Source organism: Carassius carassius, chromosome 24 (assembly GCF_963082965.1).
Source record: "Carassius carassius chromosome 24, fCarCar2.1, whole genome shotgun sequence".
NCBI classification, from domain to species: domain Eukaryota; kingdom Metazoa; phylum Chordata; class Actinopteri; order Cypriniformes; family Cyprinidae; genus Carassius; species Carassius carassius.
Window position 1 is genome coordinate 19431521 of NC_081778.1, and position 23292 is coordinate 19454812.

Below are 23292 nucleotides of genomic sequence, written 5' to 3' on the forward strand. Positions count from 1 at the left end.
GCCCTCTAGGGGTGTTAAAGGCGGTTTTCCATTCATCCCCCTTCCTGATGCGGACCAAATGATAAGCTTTACGTAAATCCAATTTTGTGAAGATGGATGCTCCCTGTAACCTCTCGAATGCTGAAGACATCAATGGCAAAGGATAGGTATTCTTTACCGTGATGTTGTTCAGCTCTCGGTCATCAATACAAGGTCGCAGGGAACCATCCGTCTTACCAACAAAAAAGAACCCCCACCCCCGCTGGAGAAGAGGAAGGGCGGATGAACCTTGATGCCAAAGAATGAGAAATATATTTCTCCATGGCCTCCCTCTCCGGAATGGAAAGAGAATAAAGTTTGCCCTTAGGCAGAGACTTACCTGGAACTAAATCTATGGCACAGTCATAGGGACGATGCGGAGGGAGAGAAGCAGCACGGGACTTACTGAACACTTCCTTCAGGTCCAGGTACTCCGCGGGCACGTTTGACAGAACCATGGTCTCCTCCTGTAAGACAGAAACAGACACAGCAGGACAAGCAGAAACCAGACAAGATTCATGACAACTTTCACTCCACAAGGTGACAGTGTTGGAACCCCAATCCACTTGTGGGTTGTGCTTGACCAGCCAGGGATGACCTAACACGATGGGTGCCACAGGAGAGTCCATGAGGAGAAGGGATAGGGTTTCAGTGTGGTTGCCAGATGTGAGGAGAGTCATGGGTTCTGTGGAGTGGGTGACGTGCGGCAGTTCCTGGCCATTGAGTGCGCTGACGTGGATCTGATGAGACAGGGGAAGGACAGGAAGGTTCAGGTGATGTGCAAGGTCAGTGTCAATGAAATTACCTTCGGCTCCAGAATCCAGAAGGGCGTGACAGGTGTGAGTGTTGTTGCCCCACCGCAGTTTCACCGGAAGGAGAGTTGACGATGTTGTTGAGGGCTTCCCGGCGGAGATCTCTCTCTCCTCCTGGGGCAGTCGAGCTCTACCCACCTGCATGGGTTCGTGTTCGATGACGGGACCGACCATGTTCTCTCGACTCGAGTTACCACTCTTCGGGATGCTGAGAAGGTGTGTGTGACTGGTCTGCCCCCCCAGGCAGTTAATCCGAGCGTCCACGCGGAGCGCCAAGTCGATGAGCCCGTTGAGACTTGTTGGCAACTCGAGGAGGTAGATCTCCTTGAGAACACGGTCGGTCAGCCCATGCAGGAATCTATCCCACTGCGCCTCCTTAATCCACTTGCATGCGGCCGCCAAGGTGCGAAACTTGATAATCAGCCACAGATAGATCTTCTTGCCTGAGATCCGCGAGCTGACTGGCTGCTTCCTTGCCGGCCGCGGCCCGGTCGAACACTCTCTTCATCTCTTCCGAGATGGAGTGGAACGAGGCGCAGCATGGGTGGTGGTTCTCCCACACCGCCGTTCCCCACAAAGCGGCCCTACCGGAGAGTAATGTGAGGGCGAATGCTACCTTGGACTCCTCCGTCTTGAAGGTGTGAGGCTGTAGGGAAAAGTGCATGGAACACTTGGTTAGGAATGTTCTGCAGAAGTCTGGCTCACCAGAGTAACTCTCCGGCGCCGGAAGACGAGGTTCAGGTAGGTAGTGGGCTTCGGGGATGTCCCGGGGAACGGGCGATGCGGGGGGCGCAGCGGGAGAGGTCAGCTGATGGATCTGCTGGGTGAGCTTAGACACATGTGTCACAAGCGCTTGGACCGCGCGTCCGGTGTTGACTACGCTCTCCTGCTGCTGATCCATACGGGTGACACTGTGATGAATAAAGTCTGTGAGAGAAGTGGTACTCGCTGCTTCCATGTTAGGTCAGAGCATTCTGTAACGGTAGTAAAGAGGTGAGGAAGCAAGTGTGAGTAAATGATAAATTTATTGATCAATATAACAAACACTGAACATGAAGACAGGAGAACAACTGATCTGCAGGTATGGTATAATCCGGGAAGAGACAAAGCTCACAGGTGATCCAGGGTGCGGTGGTGAGTTGGCAGCAGGAGAGCGTGACACATGAACTGCGGGGGAAGAGCCGTGAAGGTGAGTGGTGAAGTCCGTGGATGACCAAGAGGAGTGGATGGGGTTCCGAAGACAGGACAATCCAATGACGAGAAGAACATAAACAGGAATGGGAGAAACAGGAAAAAACACTAAACATGACAAACAATGCTCTGACAAACACAAGACAAAAGACAGGGCAATATGTAGGGAAAGGGTAATGAGTAGCAGCTGGTGATCATGAACAATTAGCGGAGACGCCCACATGAAACAATCAGTGCTGACGCAAGACAAACACTCACTCCATCCACAGTGCAAAACCCGAGGCCACGGTTTACCAACCGTGACAAAAAGTGTCTCAATAGACAACCACATAATGAACCATCAAAAGTGTCAATAAAACATCTGTACACACAAAAACAACGCTATCAGAGTAACACAACACACACACGCACAAATAAAAAATGCAATAAATATTAACCAATTAACATAAAATTAAAAAAACACCCTAATGTTAATTTATAACAAAAAGAAACAAAGCTATTTAAATGAAATATAATCATATGTGATGTTTCACGCAGATTCTGAGAATGTACTGTTTTCTGTGTTATTTGCTTCCGAAAACCATACATTTTTTACAGTATTTTACTATAAAGGTACATATAATGTGATGTTAAACCATGTTAAATTTTCCACCTATATGGTAAATTTTCCACATATATGGTAAGGTATTTTATAGTTTACAGGTTTCTACTGTAGCATTTAATACAATATTATGAAATACTTAACCTCTTTATATCCTTTGTATTTACAGTAAATGAGTCCTTAAATTGGGTTAGAAGTTGGTGCCTCTTACACAGCCACAGCTGTCAAAGAGATCAGAAGACAACTGGGGATTTACAGAAATCCTCCAAAACCAAGTCCAAGGGTAACTGGGGATTTACACAATTCTTCGTAATGAGGTTAAAATATACCCAGAGTGGCATTTTGGTGATGCACAGATAAACATTGCATGTGAGCTTGTCACAGACTCCATAGAAATTGTATTGCATAGGTAAATACTGGTTACACAGTTACACCATATGCTCTAGACATTTTTAATTGGTCTCAGTGCGTATAATCATATAAACCTTATATGTGTGAGTCTTTTCCCCTCATATATAGAAATGAGAGCACTCTGATGTGTTTAATATCTGGTCTCTTTGTTTTCAGTGAAATATGAGAGAACTGTTTTTAAGTTATTTAATGTTTAGAGTACTGAAATAAATTGCAGACCATTTAAGCTCCACTTCTGAAGATATGAGATGGCTACTCACCCTCTAAAAGCTAAAGAAATAAAGGATTTGAAAAAATTTCATGGTGATTCTAAACTCTGTGATTTGCTTTGACAGGAAGAGGGGGGCACTAAAAAAGTTAACCCAGATTTGGCTTCCCTCCTTTGGGGCAGTATTCGCCCAAGGCTTAGCTCTTCAGGTTCTCACTGTAGAAGAAAACTAAGAGATATCAGTCAGCTCAGATGCAATCTAAGGATGGAAAAAATTCATATGTTGCACATGTGCTACTGTATCATTTAGGCAGTGAATCTTTTCCTTTCTTCTCGAAATTAATTATTTTTGAGCCCCATGTTCTTCTCTCTACATAATTATCAATCTTTTCATTCACAACAGAAGCAAGAAATTAATAAGAAATCCTATTAATTAGGCCCACATATTGTGGTTCTATAAAAGGAGGAGAGAAGGAAAAAGAAAGAGAAAGCAAGAAATCTGACTGATTACAGTATATTCTAGAGGACTTTGGCAGGTGATGGCAGGTATTTTCCTGTCTGCTAACAGGTGGAACAGCCTCCTAAATTATTCATTTGAACCAGATTAAGTCTGTTGGACTGATCTCTGTCAATGCTGCTTGGCTTGATTATCTCCTCATTTAGAAAACCATAAACAGGGCAGCAGATACAGTAATTCACATGTTAAATGAGCCAATAAGATCCATTCTAATTCATAATGGACACAGGCAGATAGAACATGCTTTATTTTGCTGTTTTAATGTGTTTCATTTCTTTAATCATTTTTATCAGCAATATGATTATTAGGCACAGAAATGTCAACAATAAGACATCCAGCCACAGAGAGATAAGCATTACGAATATCAACCAGAGAAAGATGAGCAATATGAATGTCATTCAGAGAAAGCAATATTTCATCAACAGAGTATCAGACAGTGCTAGAGGAATTAATAGTAGCAAGGTCAATGACATGTCCTTCTTATTTTATCTGAATCTGTTAATTAAAAAAAAAAAAATTGAATGATCTTTTATTAATATGTTGCCAAAAAATAAAGTGAAGTGAATTTAAACCGGTAGTGAATCAGTAAAAAATTAAAACATAATGAATCAGTTTTGTTGAAATATAATTTTTTTATGTAATAATTTGTGATTTAAAAATAATAATAATAATAACTAATAATAACTTATTAAAGTTAATAAATATATTGTTAAATTATATATATATATATATATATATATATATATATGTCAGGGTAGGGTGCGGGGATGAACTCAAATGCAGACAGATGTCACAGCAACACAGTTTATTATACAAAAACAGGAAAACAAAACCCACGAGGGGGCAAAACAAGGGCAAGACTGACGAGAGATAAACTAGACTAACACTTGACAAAGTACACTATAACAAAAACAGGATCACACTACTACTTAGACAAGACTTTCAATAGACTTACTCACAGACAGATCTCACACAGGTTGACACGCAATGTAGACAGTATTTGACAATATTAGACAATGATTGACAATGAACCGACAAAGGGACAGAGAAACACACAAGGTTATAAAGGGAGGCTACTAATGAACACAACAGGTGGAACAGGTAAATCAATGATGACAAAACTAGGGTAACAAGGGGGGCGGGGCAAGGAAACGAGACAACACAAGCACATGGCCCAAAGACAAGGCCATGTGCTTGTACACAAAACACGGGCCTGTCATGATCCTGCCACAAGACTAGAGAAAAATCAGGACATGAAGGCAGAATCATGACACATATATATATATATACATTTTAACAATATATTTATTAACTTTAATAAGATTAATTCAATTAGAGACTTCATACGTGTTTTATATTTTTTTCCCCTTCTGATTTTTTCTTTTCTTCTCTTGGGGCACTTATTTGTCTTAGGAACATCTACACAAAGAACATCAAGCATTTGAGAAATCTTGTAATCTTTACAAGATAGGCTAAAAAATACACCACTTATAACATATGATTATTTGTATTTTAAAATACCCAGACCTGTTAGATGTGCTTGCGATTAAACCATTTACACAATGATTTTCCATTTATTTTCATTTCTAAATGTGAATATTTATCTGAAGACCATTGACAGAATAAAGTCTTCTATAAATAGTCTATTTAAGAGCCTTCGTCTCCTTGACTCTTTCTCTCTTTGTTATTGTATTTAATTTCTTTAAAGCTGTGCTATTCCAGAGGACAGCTTTTAGTTTATCATTACGGTCTTGATTTTCCTTTAAGGTCCCTCGGTGTCACCTAGACAGTACTACAGTACTAACAGCAGTTGCCCATAAAACTGAACAGCCACAAGGCTCTAGGGTTATCATCTCCACCAAAGACTGTTTATAGCAGGTCATGTAATTAACTCTCATGAGCTAAAGCCATCTGGATTCTCTTACTGATGCTTATAAAGTTGTGCTGAACTCTAGCTAAACGCGTGAGTTTGCTCTTGTGGTAAATTGCTGATCTGATCTGTGCGTATGTGTGAGTTTGTGTACACCGTGCATTATTATGTTTTTTGATAGGATCAGGAACAGAGAAGGTCAAACTCGAGCGAGCTTGCTTTACGCACATTCAGAGACACGCACTCATGCTGTGCCACCCCTCAGAGGTATATTAAGCTGGTGAATAATTGGTTCATTTCCTGCGTCTTTGGTTCTTCTCTACAATCTATCGCCCCAAGCACATAGACTCTCAGCTACAGTTTGACACATCAGGGGGCTTAGAAAGTGTGTGTGTATTATTATTTTGTCTTTTTGCTGTATTTTCTATGTTTTTACATATATGTGAATATATTTTATGCATATTCATGTGTGTGTGTATGTAAGAGAGAGAGAGTGAGAGAGAGAGGGCCCCTGAGCAGGCCGTGTGAAGCACATCTCGGTGTATGTTAGTGCAGTAGTCATCAGTCTGCCTGTAGCTGGGGCCAGATGGTCGTGCCTCTGCAAGCCACTCAGTAACTACATCACAGATCTGGGCATGTGGGCCAACCGCTCCACTACATCTTACTTAAATAGTCCCTCTGTCTCGCTCTCTGGCTTCCTTTGTTCCCTCATCTCTCTTTATATGTACAGTATATATCACTGTGATACTGATACATTAGTATACATTAGGGAAAGCATTTGTTACCCACAATGCACAACACATCACACTTACAGTAAACACCAGACTCATTTCTCATCACTTCTTCTTTTTGTAGTGATCAATGGGGGGCAGTTTGACTGAAAATCTCATTTTAATCTGGAAATAAATGTTCTGACAAATGTAAAATAATAATATGCTGTGATGTAAGATGAATATAAAATATTTTAGATTCTGCACTATTTCTAGGCCAACATGACAATCAGGGATGTAGTCAGGGTTTTATATCTACAGAGGTCCCAAATTCTGTCAGTCATGTAACATTTCTATTATAAAACAGCTGACAAACATGAAATGTTTGGCTATTTACATCTTATCCCACACTTTATGGCCGCTAACTGAAGCTTTGCATTGAAATTCATGCTATGCAGCCTGTGTGAACATAAAGCCCGCCTACTTTGATTTGATTGGTCATCTCAAATATTTTTTGACATTGATGAGTGGTGACTGTCACCGTGACTGACAGCTGAGGCAACTCAGATTAATCTTGATGCTTGGTATCTTTCCAGCATCAAAGAAGAGTTAATACTATATAAAGCAATTATTTCACAAAGTACACCCCAGAAAAATACAGACGTCTGGACCTCGGTGACCTCATAGCTGGCTACAGCCACGATAATAATTATAAAATATGTGAAATTTTCAAGACAGTTGTTATGCTGAATCAGTAAAAAGTTAAAACAGAAGCATTTAGCTCAGATTTGTAATACTTTTAATAGACACAGTATATACACTAATGTATATGGTATATATTTAGGGTTGTAAGAACTGTTAATATTTTAGAAAGTAGTCTCTTATGTTCACCAGGGCTCCATTAATTTGATTAAAAAAAAAAAAAAAATATATATATATATATATATATATATATATATATATATATATATATATATATATATATATATATATATATATATATATATATATATATATATATAATATATATAAAATATATATATATATATATAACATAATTCATTCATGTGATGGCAAAGCTGAATTTTCAGCAGCCATTACTCCAGTCTTCAGTTTCACACGATCCTTCAGAAATGTTTCTAATATGATGATTTGGTGCTCTGGAAACAGTTAGTGCCGCTTAGTGTTTTTGTGGAAACCATGAAACATTTGTTGCAGGATTCTTTGATAAATAAAAACTTCAAAAGATCATGATATTTATTTTAAATATAAATCTTTTTTTTTTTTGATAATGTATAAGTCTTTACTGTTACTTTTAATCAATTGAATGCATCATTGATGAATAAATGTATTTATTTATTTAGATAAAAATCTGACTATCCCCATACTTTTGAACAGTAGTGTAGAAATAAATGCAGCTGCATGGGGCATGTTCTAAGCCAGATTTAAACATGCATTTCCCATTTGAGCAAAATGGGCCCTCATCACTGCACCACAGCTCTTCTTTCCTTGTTTTCATCACCATCTCTCACCATGTTTCTTTCTCTTCTTACTCATGCTTACACTGTTCATATCTTTTTGTAAAGCTCTGTCGTAGATGGCGGCACAAATCTGCCACTCTCATCCTCAATCTAAGCTTTCAGGTTTAGATCTGGTCTGAAGATAATTGCAAGTTTTTTTCTTTTAAATGCATTGAAGGGGATGATATTGTTATATGATTTTGGGAAGAGAGGCCATTGGCATGTAGGAGACACACACACACAGACACACACACACAGACACACACACACACACACACACACACACACACACACACAAACAAGCTGAAAAACCCAAACATACAGAAAGGCAAATTACCAGGGAAATTAGGGGCAGTTCTGGGCCCTAACCACTTAACCCAAAGCCAATGAAAGAGAGGGAGTGAGGGATGGAGAGAGGGAGCAGAGGCCTGAACCTGCTGTCCATGATGAAACAAGCCAGTGGAATTTAATTTCCCTCCGGTCAAGAGATGCCAATAAACACTACTGAATCCTGTTCCTGCCCTGACATGATAGGAATTTAATTTGAGACCCACAGGGATCTTTCTCTCTTTCTGTCTGTCTGCTTTACTGGAACACTGCCCCTCTCTCTGTTCTGAATGTTTGCATGGGCTGAGAAAGAAGGACAGAAATGATTGAAATTCCTAGTACGTATCCAAGAAAACACACACACACACACACACACACACACACAGACACACACAGGTTGGAAGGCATCTCACAACATACCCCTCAGAAACTCCATTGATGTAGCCTTGATCTGGGCCGTTCAAAATTGCAAACAATGTTTTGCTCTGATATGATCTTGCTGCAAAAGTAAAGGGTGAAAAGCAGAAGTCAATCACAGAATAACAAGGAGAGCGACTAACTATTGTGTTTAAATTTATTATTATTATTTTTTTTTAATTATTATTTTAAGAGTGCATCGGGGCAGTCCTGGCTCTTTTGGCTCCCTATTAGACATGATCATAGGATAAAAAAATAAATAAAATTACAAAGAGGCACTGTACTCTGTCTGCTATACTACTATGTAATTTTCAGAAATGTTCCTGTTATGGCTGACATTTAAATTTTACATTATTTTGTCTAAATTCATTAAAACAATTTACAATTTAAAAACGTCAAAAAATATCCAGTATCTTTAGTGTCACATGAAATCATATCCAATATGCTGATTTGATACATTTATTATTATTAACGTTGAAAACAATTGTACTGCTTAATATTTTTATGAATACTCCATACATCCCCATCCCCCCACACCCTCGGATTTCTGATGAATAGAAAGTTCAGAAGAACAGGATTTATTTGAGATATAAATCTTTTGTTACATCAATTGCATTATTATTATTTAATAATTTTGTAATTAAAGTATTGTAGTTTTCATTCATTCAAATATAAGATGAGTTAGTATAGTGGTATAGTTTTAGTTTCAGCTGGGTCTGAATGGGCATTATGATTCAGAGGGTGCCCAAATTTGGAAGATGCTGAAAGGAACCAGGGGGGAATGTTTCAGTGGAAACTAGTTCCTGGACTGGACTCGGCATCCATTAGACAGAGTAAATTTCCCTTGATCTAGACACACCAGTCTGTCTGAGTATAACCAAACTTCCTTATGAAAGATATTGTAATGAGTTACTCATTAACAGGGACTTTGCATGCTCTGAAAATTTCTTTTCACAAATCCTTTGAGGAGCATAACTGATGAGGCATTTTCTTGTCAAAGATTTAAAAAAATGCTATTTTTGATGCCATTCTTTCCGTTTTTAAATCTCAAAATTAGACTAAAGATAAAGCTTAATGGCTTATGGAAATTCTTCTCTTTTTAATACATGAACCATTTCAAACAGCACAAGCAATCGAGCCATAGGACAGTTAGGAGAAAAAGAGTGAGAGATATCATTGTTTAATTACCATGAAACTGACATGGAAAGCAGGCCAAATTTAAAAGGTGCTCAGTAATATTTTTGTCCAGGTGTTTGTACTTGTGCTTGAGGGTGAGAAAGTGAGAGAGGATTTGTTTTAATGGGTGAACCACGAAACCTGGCGCTCTGTTTGCTGTCAACCTGTGTTTAATGTGCTGAATGTGAGAACGGTTAAGGTCAGTGAGCAGGCATAGAAAAGCCTCTCTCTCTTTCTGTAAAGGGGGATTAAAGTGGGAGATCTAAATAGTTGTTTTATGGATGTGGGTGTCACCTTGTTCTCTTCTCCTCTACAAAGGTTGAATAGCACTGCTTTGAACCCACGACACCCCTAATTAGACCTTCAGCTCCACCTCCATCCGGCCTCACATCTTTCCACATGTGCTCTCATTCACTCATTCAGATTCAGCTTTCATCACACTTTTTATTATGGGCACTTAGTGATCAGTAGTTGGCACCTATTAATGGCGTTCTTGGAAATGTTAAAAAATGAGGAATATTTTCTAGTAATGTTAAGATCTCCTGCTGTAGCATTGTGTTTATTCAGGCACTCATAAATGAAGCAGTAATATTATTAGGGGTTTTCAAGATGGAATACAGAAGTGATGGTTTTGATGAGTTCACAGATCTGAGAGGAAGCTTTAGAGTCAGATGCTTGAGAGGAATTCTGAGGATGAGAGAACCAGCATGAGATCAACTTGTCTCACACATCTACAATCTCCCGGCCGCACGTGAGTATCTCTGCAGGACTTCCACACTTTGGAGAGCCACAGTTGTCCAACAGGTGGCATCATAAAATGCAGTGTTACTGCGGCATATTATTATTCTTTGTTTGAAAGTGTGTAGCATGGTATATAAAAATAAACAATATAAGCAGGCCTCTGCTAAATTTGACATTACATCATTCGAATAACTTCCTGGAATAATGATACTGCACTGATTCACACACACTTTCTAAATGCCAAGTGCAGGTAGAATAGGTTTAATAAACCTTAATTATGTAATCTCTCTTTCCAGAAAAAGATAAAAGACTTGACACTTTTCCATGTCTTGTATAAGAAAAGATGTCAGTGCACAATCTATTTTGGGAGTAAATCGGTATGAGTGAGCTAAATCTGGCAAAACCTCATTTTGGGGGAGTTGCTCATTTGTAAAAAAAAACATAGTTTATATGTATAAACAGAAAATTTATATAAAAATAAAGTATGTTTCTTTTCATTTTAAAAATGCATAAAGTTTTCTGTTAGGGTAGTATTTATAATAAGCTGTATATCAAAGCAGCAAAAGTCTATGGGAGGTACTCATTTACTGTATATAGCTAAGTAAACTTGTGTGTGTCTTCACAGATCTACAGACATTACTTATTTGTGTCTCTATCTGTATGCTTATTTTTTTTTTAAACAGTCAGTTGCTTGAAAATTGAAAATGACATGATAAGCCTTCAAACAAGTAACATAACACATCTGTTCCTTTTTTAACCTGTGGTTTATATGAAATAAGAGTGAAACGAAAAGAATGAGAGAATTGACTGAGAGTGCACAGGAGTAAAGCAGACACGGTACTGGTATGGTATGTATACATGGAAACTTTCAACATAGATGATACTGCTAATGCATATTGGCTTCTAATGTCTGACATTTTGTGAAAACCAGATGGACTTTGGAGACAAGTGCATGCAATATAATTAAGGAAGTGTTTTCAAAGTTTCATTTGAGGTTGCTTTTCACTTTTTTATTATATTCATCCTTTCTGCTGATTGTTACTTGTTTAAGCTAATGGAGATACTAATTGGAAATACAGAAAGCTTGTGGTCCTGATGCATCCTAGGAGCATGATGCTGTGTTTGTGGCAGAGGGCAGGTGGTTGCCAGATCACTCAGCCAATGTTCTGTCTTTTGCAACCTCACGACTCGGCCTGTCTGGCATGGGTGGTGAGTAAGTGCAGAACACATATAACTAATTCAGATGCAAAATGCATCCAAAAGCAATTAAGAGTTAACATCTGTTGTTTTGAGTCTCAGGGACGGGGCGCGTGTTAAAATGAAAGATGTACAGAATGGCTCTTCTCAGCTCTCTCGTTTCACTCCACCACACATCTGTGAGACTAAATTTAGGGTAACATTTTACAGAGGGCCTATGGGGGTGATGAATTTAGCAAATGAGTTGTAAAGCCCTGTGGGGAATATCATTTGTAGGGATGTAAAACGAAACAAAATGTTTAAAAAAATCGACTTACTAGGTTGCCTGAATGACTAGTCAACTTTAAGCCCTTTTTAACAAGACTGGCTTCAGGTTCACCGAATCATGACTAGATGCATTTTTAGGGAGGATTTACATAAGACACATTTGTTTAAAAACAGCTACAGGTACAGTACATGTAATGCAACAAAATGCAGGATGCATTTTCACAAAATTGACATTTCCATGGTAAGAAGCTTAGAATTTTTTTTTATGTGTCACAATGTTTTGGTATATTAATGATGTTATGCTATGCTATGTCATGTCATGTTATGTTGTTATGTTGTTATCTTATCACCGCAGCTTTCTGGAGGTCGGTGATTTTACATGTATTTTAGGGTTCATTTTTACAGCTTTTATGATTTGTCTGTCATCAACTACTGTTGTTTTTCTCGGCCGATCAGGTCGTCGTTGGTTGCTGATGTCTCTGGTAGTTTCCAAACTCTTAATTTCTCCATGCACTTTCTTTTTCCTATAGTTCTAATTGACTTCCTCTTTTCTTTTAGCATCCAAATTGCTTGCTTTTCTTTCAAAGTCGTCTTCCTCGTCTTCATCCTAGTTTGTTTGTGTCATCGTCGAATACAAGACTTAGAATGCAGAAGCAATGGATATAACTGATAAGACACATTCCCTTCTTTTAATATCTGAAGAATTAATGCAACAGGACACAGCTGAATGCTTAGAAAGACCTGTGAGGAAACTGTTATAAATACTTATGCTCACATCAGATAGGGTTGTATATATGTGTGTGTCTGCCTATTTTAAATACCAAGTGTGGTAGCAACCAGAGTGTCAGCAGTCAATCATGATGTCTTTTTACTTAAACACATCTCAAACTGTCTCTGCTCACGGATGGATTCTGTAGGAAAAGTGTGCCTCATAATACCTGATGTCCCATTAACTGCATCACATCCACCTCATTCATGATCCGCTCCCACGAGCTGCAGTGCTGAGTGATGCATAGGCCCTCTGGCCAATTATGAGGCACATGATCAGTATTATTGTCACACAATTCAGCTTTCTCTGCATTATGTAGAAACTTGTTAACAAGCTCTATTAAACTGTTCCAGTGCTATTCTGTATACGAACTCTCTCCTTTCAACCACACTATCCCAAAAGTTTCCTTTATCAGAAGCTCTGTCAAAAGTAACAAGAGTGTAGTGTTAAATAGCTGCTACACGGTGACCTTTTCCACCTTGTTTTCCTGTAGTAAATGTTGAACTGTACTCTGGAAGCTCTGGTAATGATGCTCTAGAGAGATGTACTCTTTGCTTACAGTACGTGTGTCTGTGTGTACTGGATCAGTCCGCACAATGTGTTTGTATGGTTGATGTTGCTCCCTGAGGTCTGTATAAGCACACCTTTGATACTAAATGAATCGCAGAAGCCCTTGAAGTTACCAGCTTGCTGAATCTCATGTGAAGTTTGCAACAAAAAAAGAGATGACATCCCTAGAGGAAGAGTTTCGGCCTATACTGTGTGTGTGTGTGTGTGTGTGTGTGTGTGTGTGTGCATCCATTCCTGAACATGTTATTAGTGAATGTAACATGGTGATATATCAGTCTCAAATCTGAACAGCTTTAATTATTAAAGGTGAATGTGGATATTCACTTTTTGAATCTTAATTCTTAAAGAGATTGTTCACCCAAAAATGAAAATTCTGTCATGATTTACACGTTATTCTAAAACCATGAGAATGTTGTTAATCGTTGAAACACAAAAGAAGATTAAGAAGTTTCTGTCCCTCCACTGAAAATCCAGTTAACCAAAAATTGCAAGATGCAAAAAGGTTATAAGGCACCGTAATTTTTTTTATTAGGCAGTGTAATTCAAATCTTGTGAAGTGATACAATCATATAAAGTGATCATATCTCTTCACAAGACTCTTCTCAGTTCATATGGATTCATTTACAACCACTTTCAATAGAGGAACAGAAACCTCTCAGGTGTCATTAAAAACTAGTAATTACAGCTAATTTTTAAAATACATTCTGTGAGGGTTGTCTGATTTCAGTCTTGATAGTCAAATTCAGTTAGGATAAGACTAAAAAGAGTCTAAAAATATAAAATGCTTAACCGATTTTATGTGCCATCATGTACACTTCCTTTTGTGGTGAAATAATTTATTCTTAGAAAAGATCTGTGTGATTGTCAAGTGTAGTTGTCTAATTAAATTATAGCATCCACATGCATAACCGATTCTCTCTCTCTCTCTCTCTCTCTCTCTCTCTCTCTCTCTCTCTCTCTCTCGCACACTCTCTCTCTCTATCTCTTTTTTTAGGACTACCCTAAGAAAGAGAAAGCCATTGCAAAAGCCCTGGGGGATTTGAAGGCTAACTTCTATTGTGAACTATGCCATAAGCAGTACCACAAACATCAGGAGTTTGACAACCACATCAACTCATATGACCATGCACATAAACAGGTAAACTCCAACAGCAGGTGGTCTAGCTCATAAGATGGAGAAGCAGGAAAGAATGCAGAAATTAATGTTTGGAACGTGAAACAACTCTTTCCCTACAGTCTATAAAACCATTACCACTTTCAGTGAAGTATGTACATATGATATGCATAGAAATTATGTTGTGCTTAGTCAGATACACTGCTTTTGTTAAAGTAGTTACCCCCCCCCCCCCCTCTTTGATCAAGCATATAATGATGATAAGTAAAGATTTGTATGCTTATGCATAATAAATACAATATTTGGGATTTTCCTGCAGATAGTCTCTTGAGCTGTGTGTGTTCTGGTAATTGATATCATATTGGGGGAGGTGCTGTGCTGTGTAGGAGGTGTTCCACCTGCATAGAGGGGCCGAGTTTGATTGTTGAGTTAACAAAAAGTAACAAAAAAATTCTGCACCTTTAATTATATTTAATTATTTAATTAAAGTAGCAATTTCCATAGACACAAGTGCTGCACATTTTTTATTATAGTAAACATTCTGATTCAATCTAACAAGCAAAACACGATCAAATAGATCTGCTGTATGGTTCTCTTACGAGAGCTCTCTCGTACTGCGTCTTAGCTAAGACGTTACGGGAAAAATCTCTCTGAAGCAAAAAAATTATCCTTAATTTTGTATTTTTGTAAAGCGCATTTGCAGCAGTACACAGCCATAGGCGAGACGGCTCGTCCGCTCATTGGCTTGTTCTGCGGCAACTGCACAGCCTATCGAGCGCAGGCTGATGCAACAGCAGACCAATAAGGTCTGATGGTCTAAGGTCTTCGTGCCCTTCTTGCCACTTCCCGCCGAAACGGGTGTGGCCCAACCTATAAAAGGAGCTCGAAAAGGCTGACTCACCTGATTTTTCATCTCTTCAGCGAAGCTCACGCATCGCTGGATCACGGAGGAAGCAAGCCCCGTCTGAAAAAGCATATCAGCAGGACGAGCCATTCTGAACCTGCTGGCATCGCCGCCTTCCACTGCCGTTCCTGCTGCGCTATCCGGCACCCATATCCTTTATATCCTTATATCCATTTATATCCTGTGTGTGTGTTCGCCCTGCGACGCACACTCACAAAAAGAGCTGCGTCTTTTTAAAGATGCCCTCGTGCGGCTCGTGCAGAGCCCCGCTCAGCGAAGGAGATCGTCACGTCATCTGCGTCTCCTGTCTGGGTGAGGAACATGCAGCGATCACGCTCGCTGACGGCGGCTGCCCTCATTGCGAGCTACTGCCTATGGTGACTCTGAGGACTCGCCTGGCATCCTTCTCGAAGCCTGCATCATCCGCTGCGCCGCAGCGCCGTAAGAAGCGCCGCTCGCAGCGCCTACCAGAACCGCCTCCAGCTCGGCCGAGCTCGCCGGTTCCCTCCGCTTCGCCCGGCCTCCCCTGCATCACTTCCCGATGTTCAGCGTCCGCTGCATGCCGACGCGTCATCTGAGGAAGTGGATCTCAGGCCCGCGTCGGAGGAAGAGGACACGTGCTCTCTGCTTGCTTCGGGCAGTGAGGGTTGGGCGAGCTCCGTGGATCTCGTGCCCGCTGCTCAGAGGCCCAGCAGACGGGTGGATATCGATAAGGAGCTGATGCGTGTACTCTCTTTGGCCGCGGCGAGCCTCGGCCTCGAGTGGTCTGCACCAGCGCCCCCTTCACGTTCCCGGTTGGATGGTAGCTATCTTCCGGATGAGTGTTCTTCCTCAAGCTCAAAGCACGCCCCTTTTCTTCCTGAGCTTCACGAAGAAGTGGCGAAAGCTTGGGACGCTCCATTCTCAGGCAAGAATCCGTTCATCTGTTTCGCCAGCATTCTCCACACTGGACGGTGCTAAGAACAGAGGCTACCTGTCACTTCCGCCGGTGGAACAGGCTATAGCAGCGCACCTTTGCCCGCCCTCTGCTGGACGGCGGACTAAGGCGGCGTTGCCATCCAAAGCCTGCCGCATGACTTCATCGCTGCTCGCACGGATATTCTCTGCTGCTGGGCAGGCTGCGTCTGTGCTACACACCATAGCTACGCTGCAGATTTTCCAGGGCGATCTCCTCCGCAAGCTGGATGAGATGGGACCTGAAGCGATCTGTCTCGCGGATCTGAGGAGTGCTTTGGATCTCTCCCTCCGCACTACTAAGTCCGCTGCACAGGCCATGGGACGGGTTATGGCTTCCGCTACGGTGGCTGAGAGGCATTTGTGGCTGACGCTTTCTGACATCAAGGAGTCTGAGCGCGCTGCGTTCCTTGACGTGCCGCTAACTCCTGCTGGCCTCTTCGGATCATCCGTCAACGAGTTTGTGGAGAGATTCGCAGAGGACCAGAAAGCTTCGCAGGCGTTCAAGCACTTCTTGCCGAAGCGCTCCAGTTCTGCAGCTAGCCGCTCTAGACCGGCCCCACAGAGCTCTCAGTCACGCCCACCGCCTCCTGCTGCGTCATCGCGACAGCGTCAGCAACGCAGCTCGGGACCCCGTTCTCGCTCTTCAAGCCGTCGCCCCGCGCCGCGGAAGCCGCGGCAGAGGATTGCGGTGAAGCCAGAAGCCCCGAAAGCATCCTAGCACTGCTGGGAAAGCGCCGGTGTTCGAGTTCCGCTGCGGCCGAGCTCTCACCCAAGCGCGCCGCTGTTGCAGTTCCAAGAGTTGTGACTGCCTCAGTGTCCTCTGCAATGCGCAAGCCTGCATGAGAGCCCGCTTGCCTGCACACAAAAGCCGTTATCACGGCTACCCAGATGTTTCACGAAAAGAGTGTTTTTTCTGGTGTTCCGGCCATGGCCGATGGTGCTATAAATGTAGTGACGATGCCCACTCCTCAGTGCCCATCTCCACATGTAAGCACAGCCCTGCACACAGGGCCTGCGTCCATAAATACGACTCAAGTCGGTCGCGTACACTGCATAGTAAGTGTGCCCACCCCTCAGTGCCCACAATTACTATGTCACACGCGTCATGTGGTTTCTGTAAAAACGAAACCCGTGAATGCTCGTCCGGCCACGGCCGATGGTGCTATAAATGCAGTGACAATGCCCACTACTCAGTGCCCATCTCCACATGTAAGCACAGCCCTGCACACAGGGCTAGCGCACATAAGATCGACACAGATCGGTCGAGCGCGCCACATAGTAAACGTGCCCACTTCCCAGTGCCCACATACACTATGTCACATACGGCGCGGGGCATCTGTAAAAACGAGGCCCGTGCACGTACATTCTGCACAGGCAGACAGCGAGTTGAAAGTGGTAAATGTGCACACATGCAGCCCACAGTTACTCGCAGATATAACGAGTCCCACGGGAACCGCTCAGCCTCCCCCCAGTCGGTTAAGCGCCGGGACGGGGTCGAGGAGGAGCGATCTGCCCGCTGTGATCAGCGCGCTCCCTGCCTCAGATGCGCAGCACACTCGAGCGCCGCCGTTGCCCAGTCAACAGAGCGCGCTTCGCATCCAGCCCTTAGCCATTCATGCAGATGCATGGTCAGCGCTTCCAGGGGTTTCGGATTGGGTGCTATGCATTATAAAGAGAGGCTACTCACTACAGTTTTCTCGACGCCCACCGCGCTTTTCAGCGCGCGTCGAAACTACGGTCAAAACAGAAGTAGCACACATACTTCGGGCCGAAATATCAAAACTGTTGAGCAAAGGGACTGTAGAGCCTGTGTCTCAAGCTCAAAGCGAGGCGGGGCTGTACAGCAGATACTTTCTGGTGCCCAAGAGAGACGGGGGTCTCAGGCCCATACTGGATCTAAGACAGCTGAACAAAGCATTGATGAAACGCAGTTTCAAAATGCTTACGACCAGGAAGCTCCTCGTGCAGATTCGCAGAGGGGACTGGTTCATGTCAATAGATCTGAAGGAAGCGTATTTTCAAATACAGATAGCGTCAAACCACAGGCGATATTTGAGATTCGCCTTCGAGGGCCAGGCATACCCGTTTACAGTCCTGCCGTTCGGCTTGTCCGTGGCTCCTCGTACGTTTACGAGGTGCATGGATGCAGCGCTCGCTCCGCTCAGACTCAGAGGCATGCGAGTGCTGAATTATTTGGACGACTGGCTGGTTCTGGCCCAATCACGAGCGGAGCTCGTGGACCACAGGGCCGTTTTACTCGATCACCTCGAGAAGCTCGGCCTCAGTGTCAATTGGGCGAAGAGTTCGCTGAACCCCAGTCAGACGATTCTGTTTCTGGGTATAGTTCTGAACTCGTGTTCCATGACGGCGCAGCTGTCACCACAGCGCGTGATGGGCATTCAGCGCGCAGCGAGTTCTTTCCGCTGCGGCGCGACCGTGTCGCTCAAACACTGTCAAAAGATGCTGGGCCTCATGGCCTCAGCATCTCCGGCTCTGCAGCTGGGCCTGCTCCGCATGCGCCCCCTGCAGTTCTGGCTGAAGGCTCGGGTGCCGCGCAGAGCGTGGGCGTCTGGCAGGCTGCATTTCAAGGTCAATCAGAGCTGTGCTGCAGCTCTAGCACCTTGGACAGCGAACGGCTGGTACCGATCATGTGTAAACCTGGGGACTTCCCCGAATGTGAAGATGGTGTCGACGGACGCCTCCACTTCGGGATGGGGAGCGCTGCTCGAGGGCAGACCGTCCTATGGCCTAGTCAGAAGGGGAAAAGCTCCATCATATCAACTGTCTGGAAATGCTGGCAGTGGAGAACGCGCTGACGCGCTTTTGTCCCCATATCAAGGATCACCACGTCGTAGTCCGTTCGGACAACATGTCGGTGGTGTCCTACATAAATCGCCAGGGCGGTCTCGGGTCTCGAAACCTGTGCAGGCTGACGGAACGCCTCCTGGTTTGGGCTCAGCGCAACGTGCGTTCGCTGAGAGCAGTGCATGTGCCTGGGCTACAGAATCTGGGTCCAGACAGGCTGTCCAGAGGCAATGTTCCTACGGGCGAATGGTCTCTACACCCGCAAACAGTCCGGCTGTTGTGGGAGAGATTTGGCAGGGCGGAGGTGGACCTCTTCGCATCCCACGAAAACGCTCACTGCCCCGCGTTCTTTTCCAAGAACGAAAGCGCGCTGTCACGGAGATGGCCGTGCTGCCCGCTTTATGCTTTCCCTCCTGTCTCCCTCCTTCCGCAGGTGATAGAACGGGTGAGAGAAACGAGATGTTCATTACTGCTTGTAGCACCTCTTTGGAAGAACCAACCATGGTTCCCAGATTTGATGCAGTTAGCAGATGTCGCCCCGTGGCCGGTGCCGTTGAGGAGGGACCTCCTCTCGCAGGCCAGGGGTTCGATTTGGCACCCTCAACCGGAGTTGTGGTCCCTCCATGTGTGGGCGCTCAACGGTTACCCGCTGATCTCGCAGTGGGAGTGCTAAATACCATCACTCAGGCTAGAGCTCTGTCAACACGACGTCTGTATGCCTCGAAGTGGTCGGTGTTCTCCAGCTGGTGCACAGCTCGAGGTTATTCACCCCTTAGTTGTGAGGTGACGGAGGTCCTCTCCTTCCTACAGGATCTGTTGGATAAGGGCAGAGCCCCATCCACGCTCAAAGTTTATGTGGCGGCCATCGCGGCGTTTTCTGAAACGGCGCTCGGTCAGTCAATAGGAAGGAATGATTTAGTCATCTGGTTCCTCAGAGGAGCTAGGAGGCTGAATCCTCCCAGATCTCCGTCAGTCCCTATGTGGGACCTCGCGGCGGTTTTGGAGGCCTTGAAGGGTCCCCCTTTTGAGCCTATCCAATCGGTTAGCCTTCAGCATCTGTCGTTTAAGACAGTATTCTTGTTGGCTCTCGCTTCGGTGAAGCGTGTGGGTGATTTGCACGCACTCTCTGTGAGCCAGTCGTGCTTGGAGTTTGGGCCCAATGACTCAAGGGTCATACTCAAACCTAGGCACGGTTATGTGCCGAAATCCCTCAACACACCGTTTCGGGCTCAGGTTATTGCCCTGTCTGCCCTGCCGGTGTCAGGGGAGGATAGAGACTCGAGTCTTCTTTGCCCTGTCAGGGTTTTAAGAGCTTATGTGTCTCGCTCTGCTGCCTTTCGGCAGACGGAGCAGCTGTTTGTCTCGTTCTGTGGACGTTCCAAGGGAATGGCTGTTTCAAGACAGACTCTATCCAGATGGATAGTTGACGCCATAGCGTTAGCTTGCGCTTCTAGGGGCCTTCAGTGCCCGTTGGGCGTCAGAGCACACTCCACAAGAGGCGTCGCCTCGTCGTGGGCGTGGTCTACTGGGATCTCCTTGCAGGATATATGTATGGCGGCAGGTTGGGCCTCGCCGTCTACATTTATCAGGTTCTATAACCTGGAGGTTCCCGCCTTGCAAGCAAGGCTGCTGACGGTATAGTCGAATCAGGGCCCTGAGGGGAATTCTGAGTTCACGAGCGCTATGCGCTGCCGACTGTTATATGCGCAGTATTGCGTAAGACCCGCATTGCCACATTGGTCAGGCCTTGCCTCGGCTGTGTGATGTCATATTGCCGCATCTACGGATGCTGCTAGATATGGGACGGAGGGCTTTTTCCCTTTTCTGTCCTGGACTCTCTGTGAGTCCCTCAGGTGACTGTGCACTGTAAATCCTGGGCGTTGCTTCAGGTTTATTGGTGTGTGATCCCTGCGCGCACGGCGTTTTACATTGGGTTCCAGTAGCGTCTTAGCTAAGACGCAGTACGAGAGAGCTCTCGTAAGAGAACGTACTCGGTTACTAAACGTAACCTCGGTTCTCTCTAGAAGAGCGAACGAGTACTGCGTTCTCTGCCGTGCGTACGATTCACTCTTGTTCGCTTCGGCGATGAAATAAATCAGGTGAGTCAGCCTTTTCGAGCTCCTTTTATAGGTTGGGCCACACCCGTTTCGGCGGGAAGTGGCAAGAAGGGCGCGAAGCCTGCGCGAAGCCTGCGCTCGATAGACTGTGCAGTTGCCGCAGAACAAGCCATTTATATTAATAATTCATGTATTTGGAGCACCAAAAAAAAACATTTATTTTAACCCTTTTTTATAGCAATAAGTAAAACCGATGGCAGATATTTAAAAAGAATCAGAAAAAAAGAAACAGATGAGAAGACATAAGCCAAAAATTCTGCTAAGGAAAATGATGGGGAGATTGAAGAGTAGATAGTAAAAGTAAGGAGGAGGAGAGAGCTGAGGATGTAGTCACTGGTGCCAGGATCTCAGACTGGAGTCTGGTGCCCATCTGTGTGGCATCTGAGATTAAACATGTTCCCTAGCATTTCGAGTAGCAGATAACACTGTATGTGCAGTACTATTATCCTGGGTGCTGTCAGACAAACTGGGCTTCTAACAACGAACAGCACACAGAGCCATTAAACTCTCTTCATCCCTCAACTTCACATGTCTTAATCATCATAAGCCCATTGCTGCATCATTACAGCACAGTCAAAAACTGAAACATATAAAACTATACACTAATGAAACAGTTCATATGTACAGTTGCATGAAAGTCAAGCGTAAATCAGAGGGCGAGGGATACAGAAAGAGAGTTATGTAACTTATTCTGAGGGACTGCTCAGTGAAAGTTACACCAAAGACAGAGAGAGGGAGAAAACGTACTTACACATGTTGTTGCAATGGATTTCATCTCCGTGTAAACATGGCTCTGATCAAATCCCAGATGACTGCACACTTGTTCGCCATGCAGATGTGTCTGCTCCTGTTGTTCAAAGTCAATGAGTCAGAGATGAATGATGCCAGCTCAGCTCGAACATCCATAATCAATCATGAGGTTTTCAGTCGAGTATTTCACATCAGTACTTTGTCACTGAGAAATTAGCATGTCATTCTTGTTTCTGTTTAATTAATTGTGACCAAATGTTTTTTTCCCTTAGTGTTATAGGTTGATATTTCTCATCTTTATGTAAAATGTAATAAATAATGCTATTTTATGGCAGATACTGTAGTAATACTGTACATCAATATGTCATCAGTATGACAAAATATGTAAAATAGATTCATTTGAAAACATGTATCATTACCTAATTGGTAATAATTGAGCTTTGTCGCTCATGCAGGAGACACATGTTAATATATTCTGATGTACTATACTATGATATAAGATATGAAATATAATATCATAATACATAATAACAACTTACATAATACATCACAATTATATTTTTATACTGTATATGTTTCTCCTGCATGAACACCAAAGCTCAATATGTCAGTATAGGGGTGACCCCGAATAGTCGACGAATCGATGCTTTGATTCGACTACCAATCTAACAGTCGAATATTCATGGGGTGTTATTGATTATGCCATTTTGACTATATGAGGGAGCTCAAATGTCTGATTTCACATAGAACTACCGGTTTTATCCCAATAAGTTAATATACAGCCTATTATGATAAAGCTGTAAGAATCTGAAAAGAAAGAAGCTCAAAATTAATATTTTAAACTGCATGATATAAGATGCATTTGGTTTTTAGTCAAGCACTTCATTGTAGTACTACGGTTATATCTCTTCAGCGCACAGCGTGAGCAGGTCAAACTACAATGCAGAATATTAATAACTATGACTGGGACTGTTATATACATACTATTATAATGAGAAGACCATTATACTAAAATGCTGTGAATTTTTAAAGGTTAAGCTGCCGTGTTAGCTATCTGTTAATCAAAACGTAAAACATTATCTACCCCGTTTATATCTGCAAGGTGTTCGTTACACACTTTCCTTGTGTGTTAACATCAGTAATTATGTGAGTCGAATGTCTGACTTGACTCTTGTTAATGTATTTTGCCCCAGCCCCAAACATATGATTAGACTATCAGTCGAATATCGGCAGGATTCGAAAATTCTGATTCGACTATGAAAATCCTTAGTCGGCGACACCCCAATGTCAGTATAAGCTCACCTGTATCATAATTTATTCAAT

General features: G+C 43.1%; 1 protein-coding gene across 1 annotated transcript in view; it reads left to right on the plus strand.

Annotated features, from left to right (window-relative positions):
- The window catches only part of LOC132103101 (G patch domain-containing protein 8-like), a 128247-nt gene that overhangs the window by 86785 nt on the left and 18170 nt on the right, over positions 1-23292 (plus strand). Inside the window, exon 2 of the mRNA XM_059507928.1 lies at positions 14317-14460. Within this exon, the coding sequence (XP_059363911.1) occupies positions 14317-14460 (144 nt within the window). The remainder of the gene's footprint in view (positions 1-14316; positions 14461-23292) is intronic.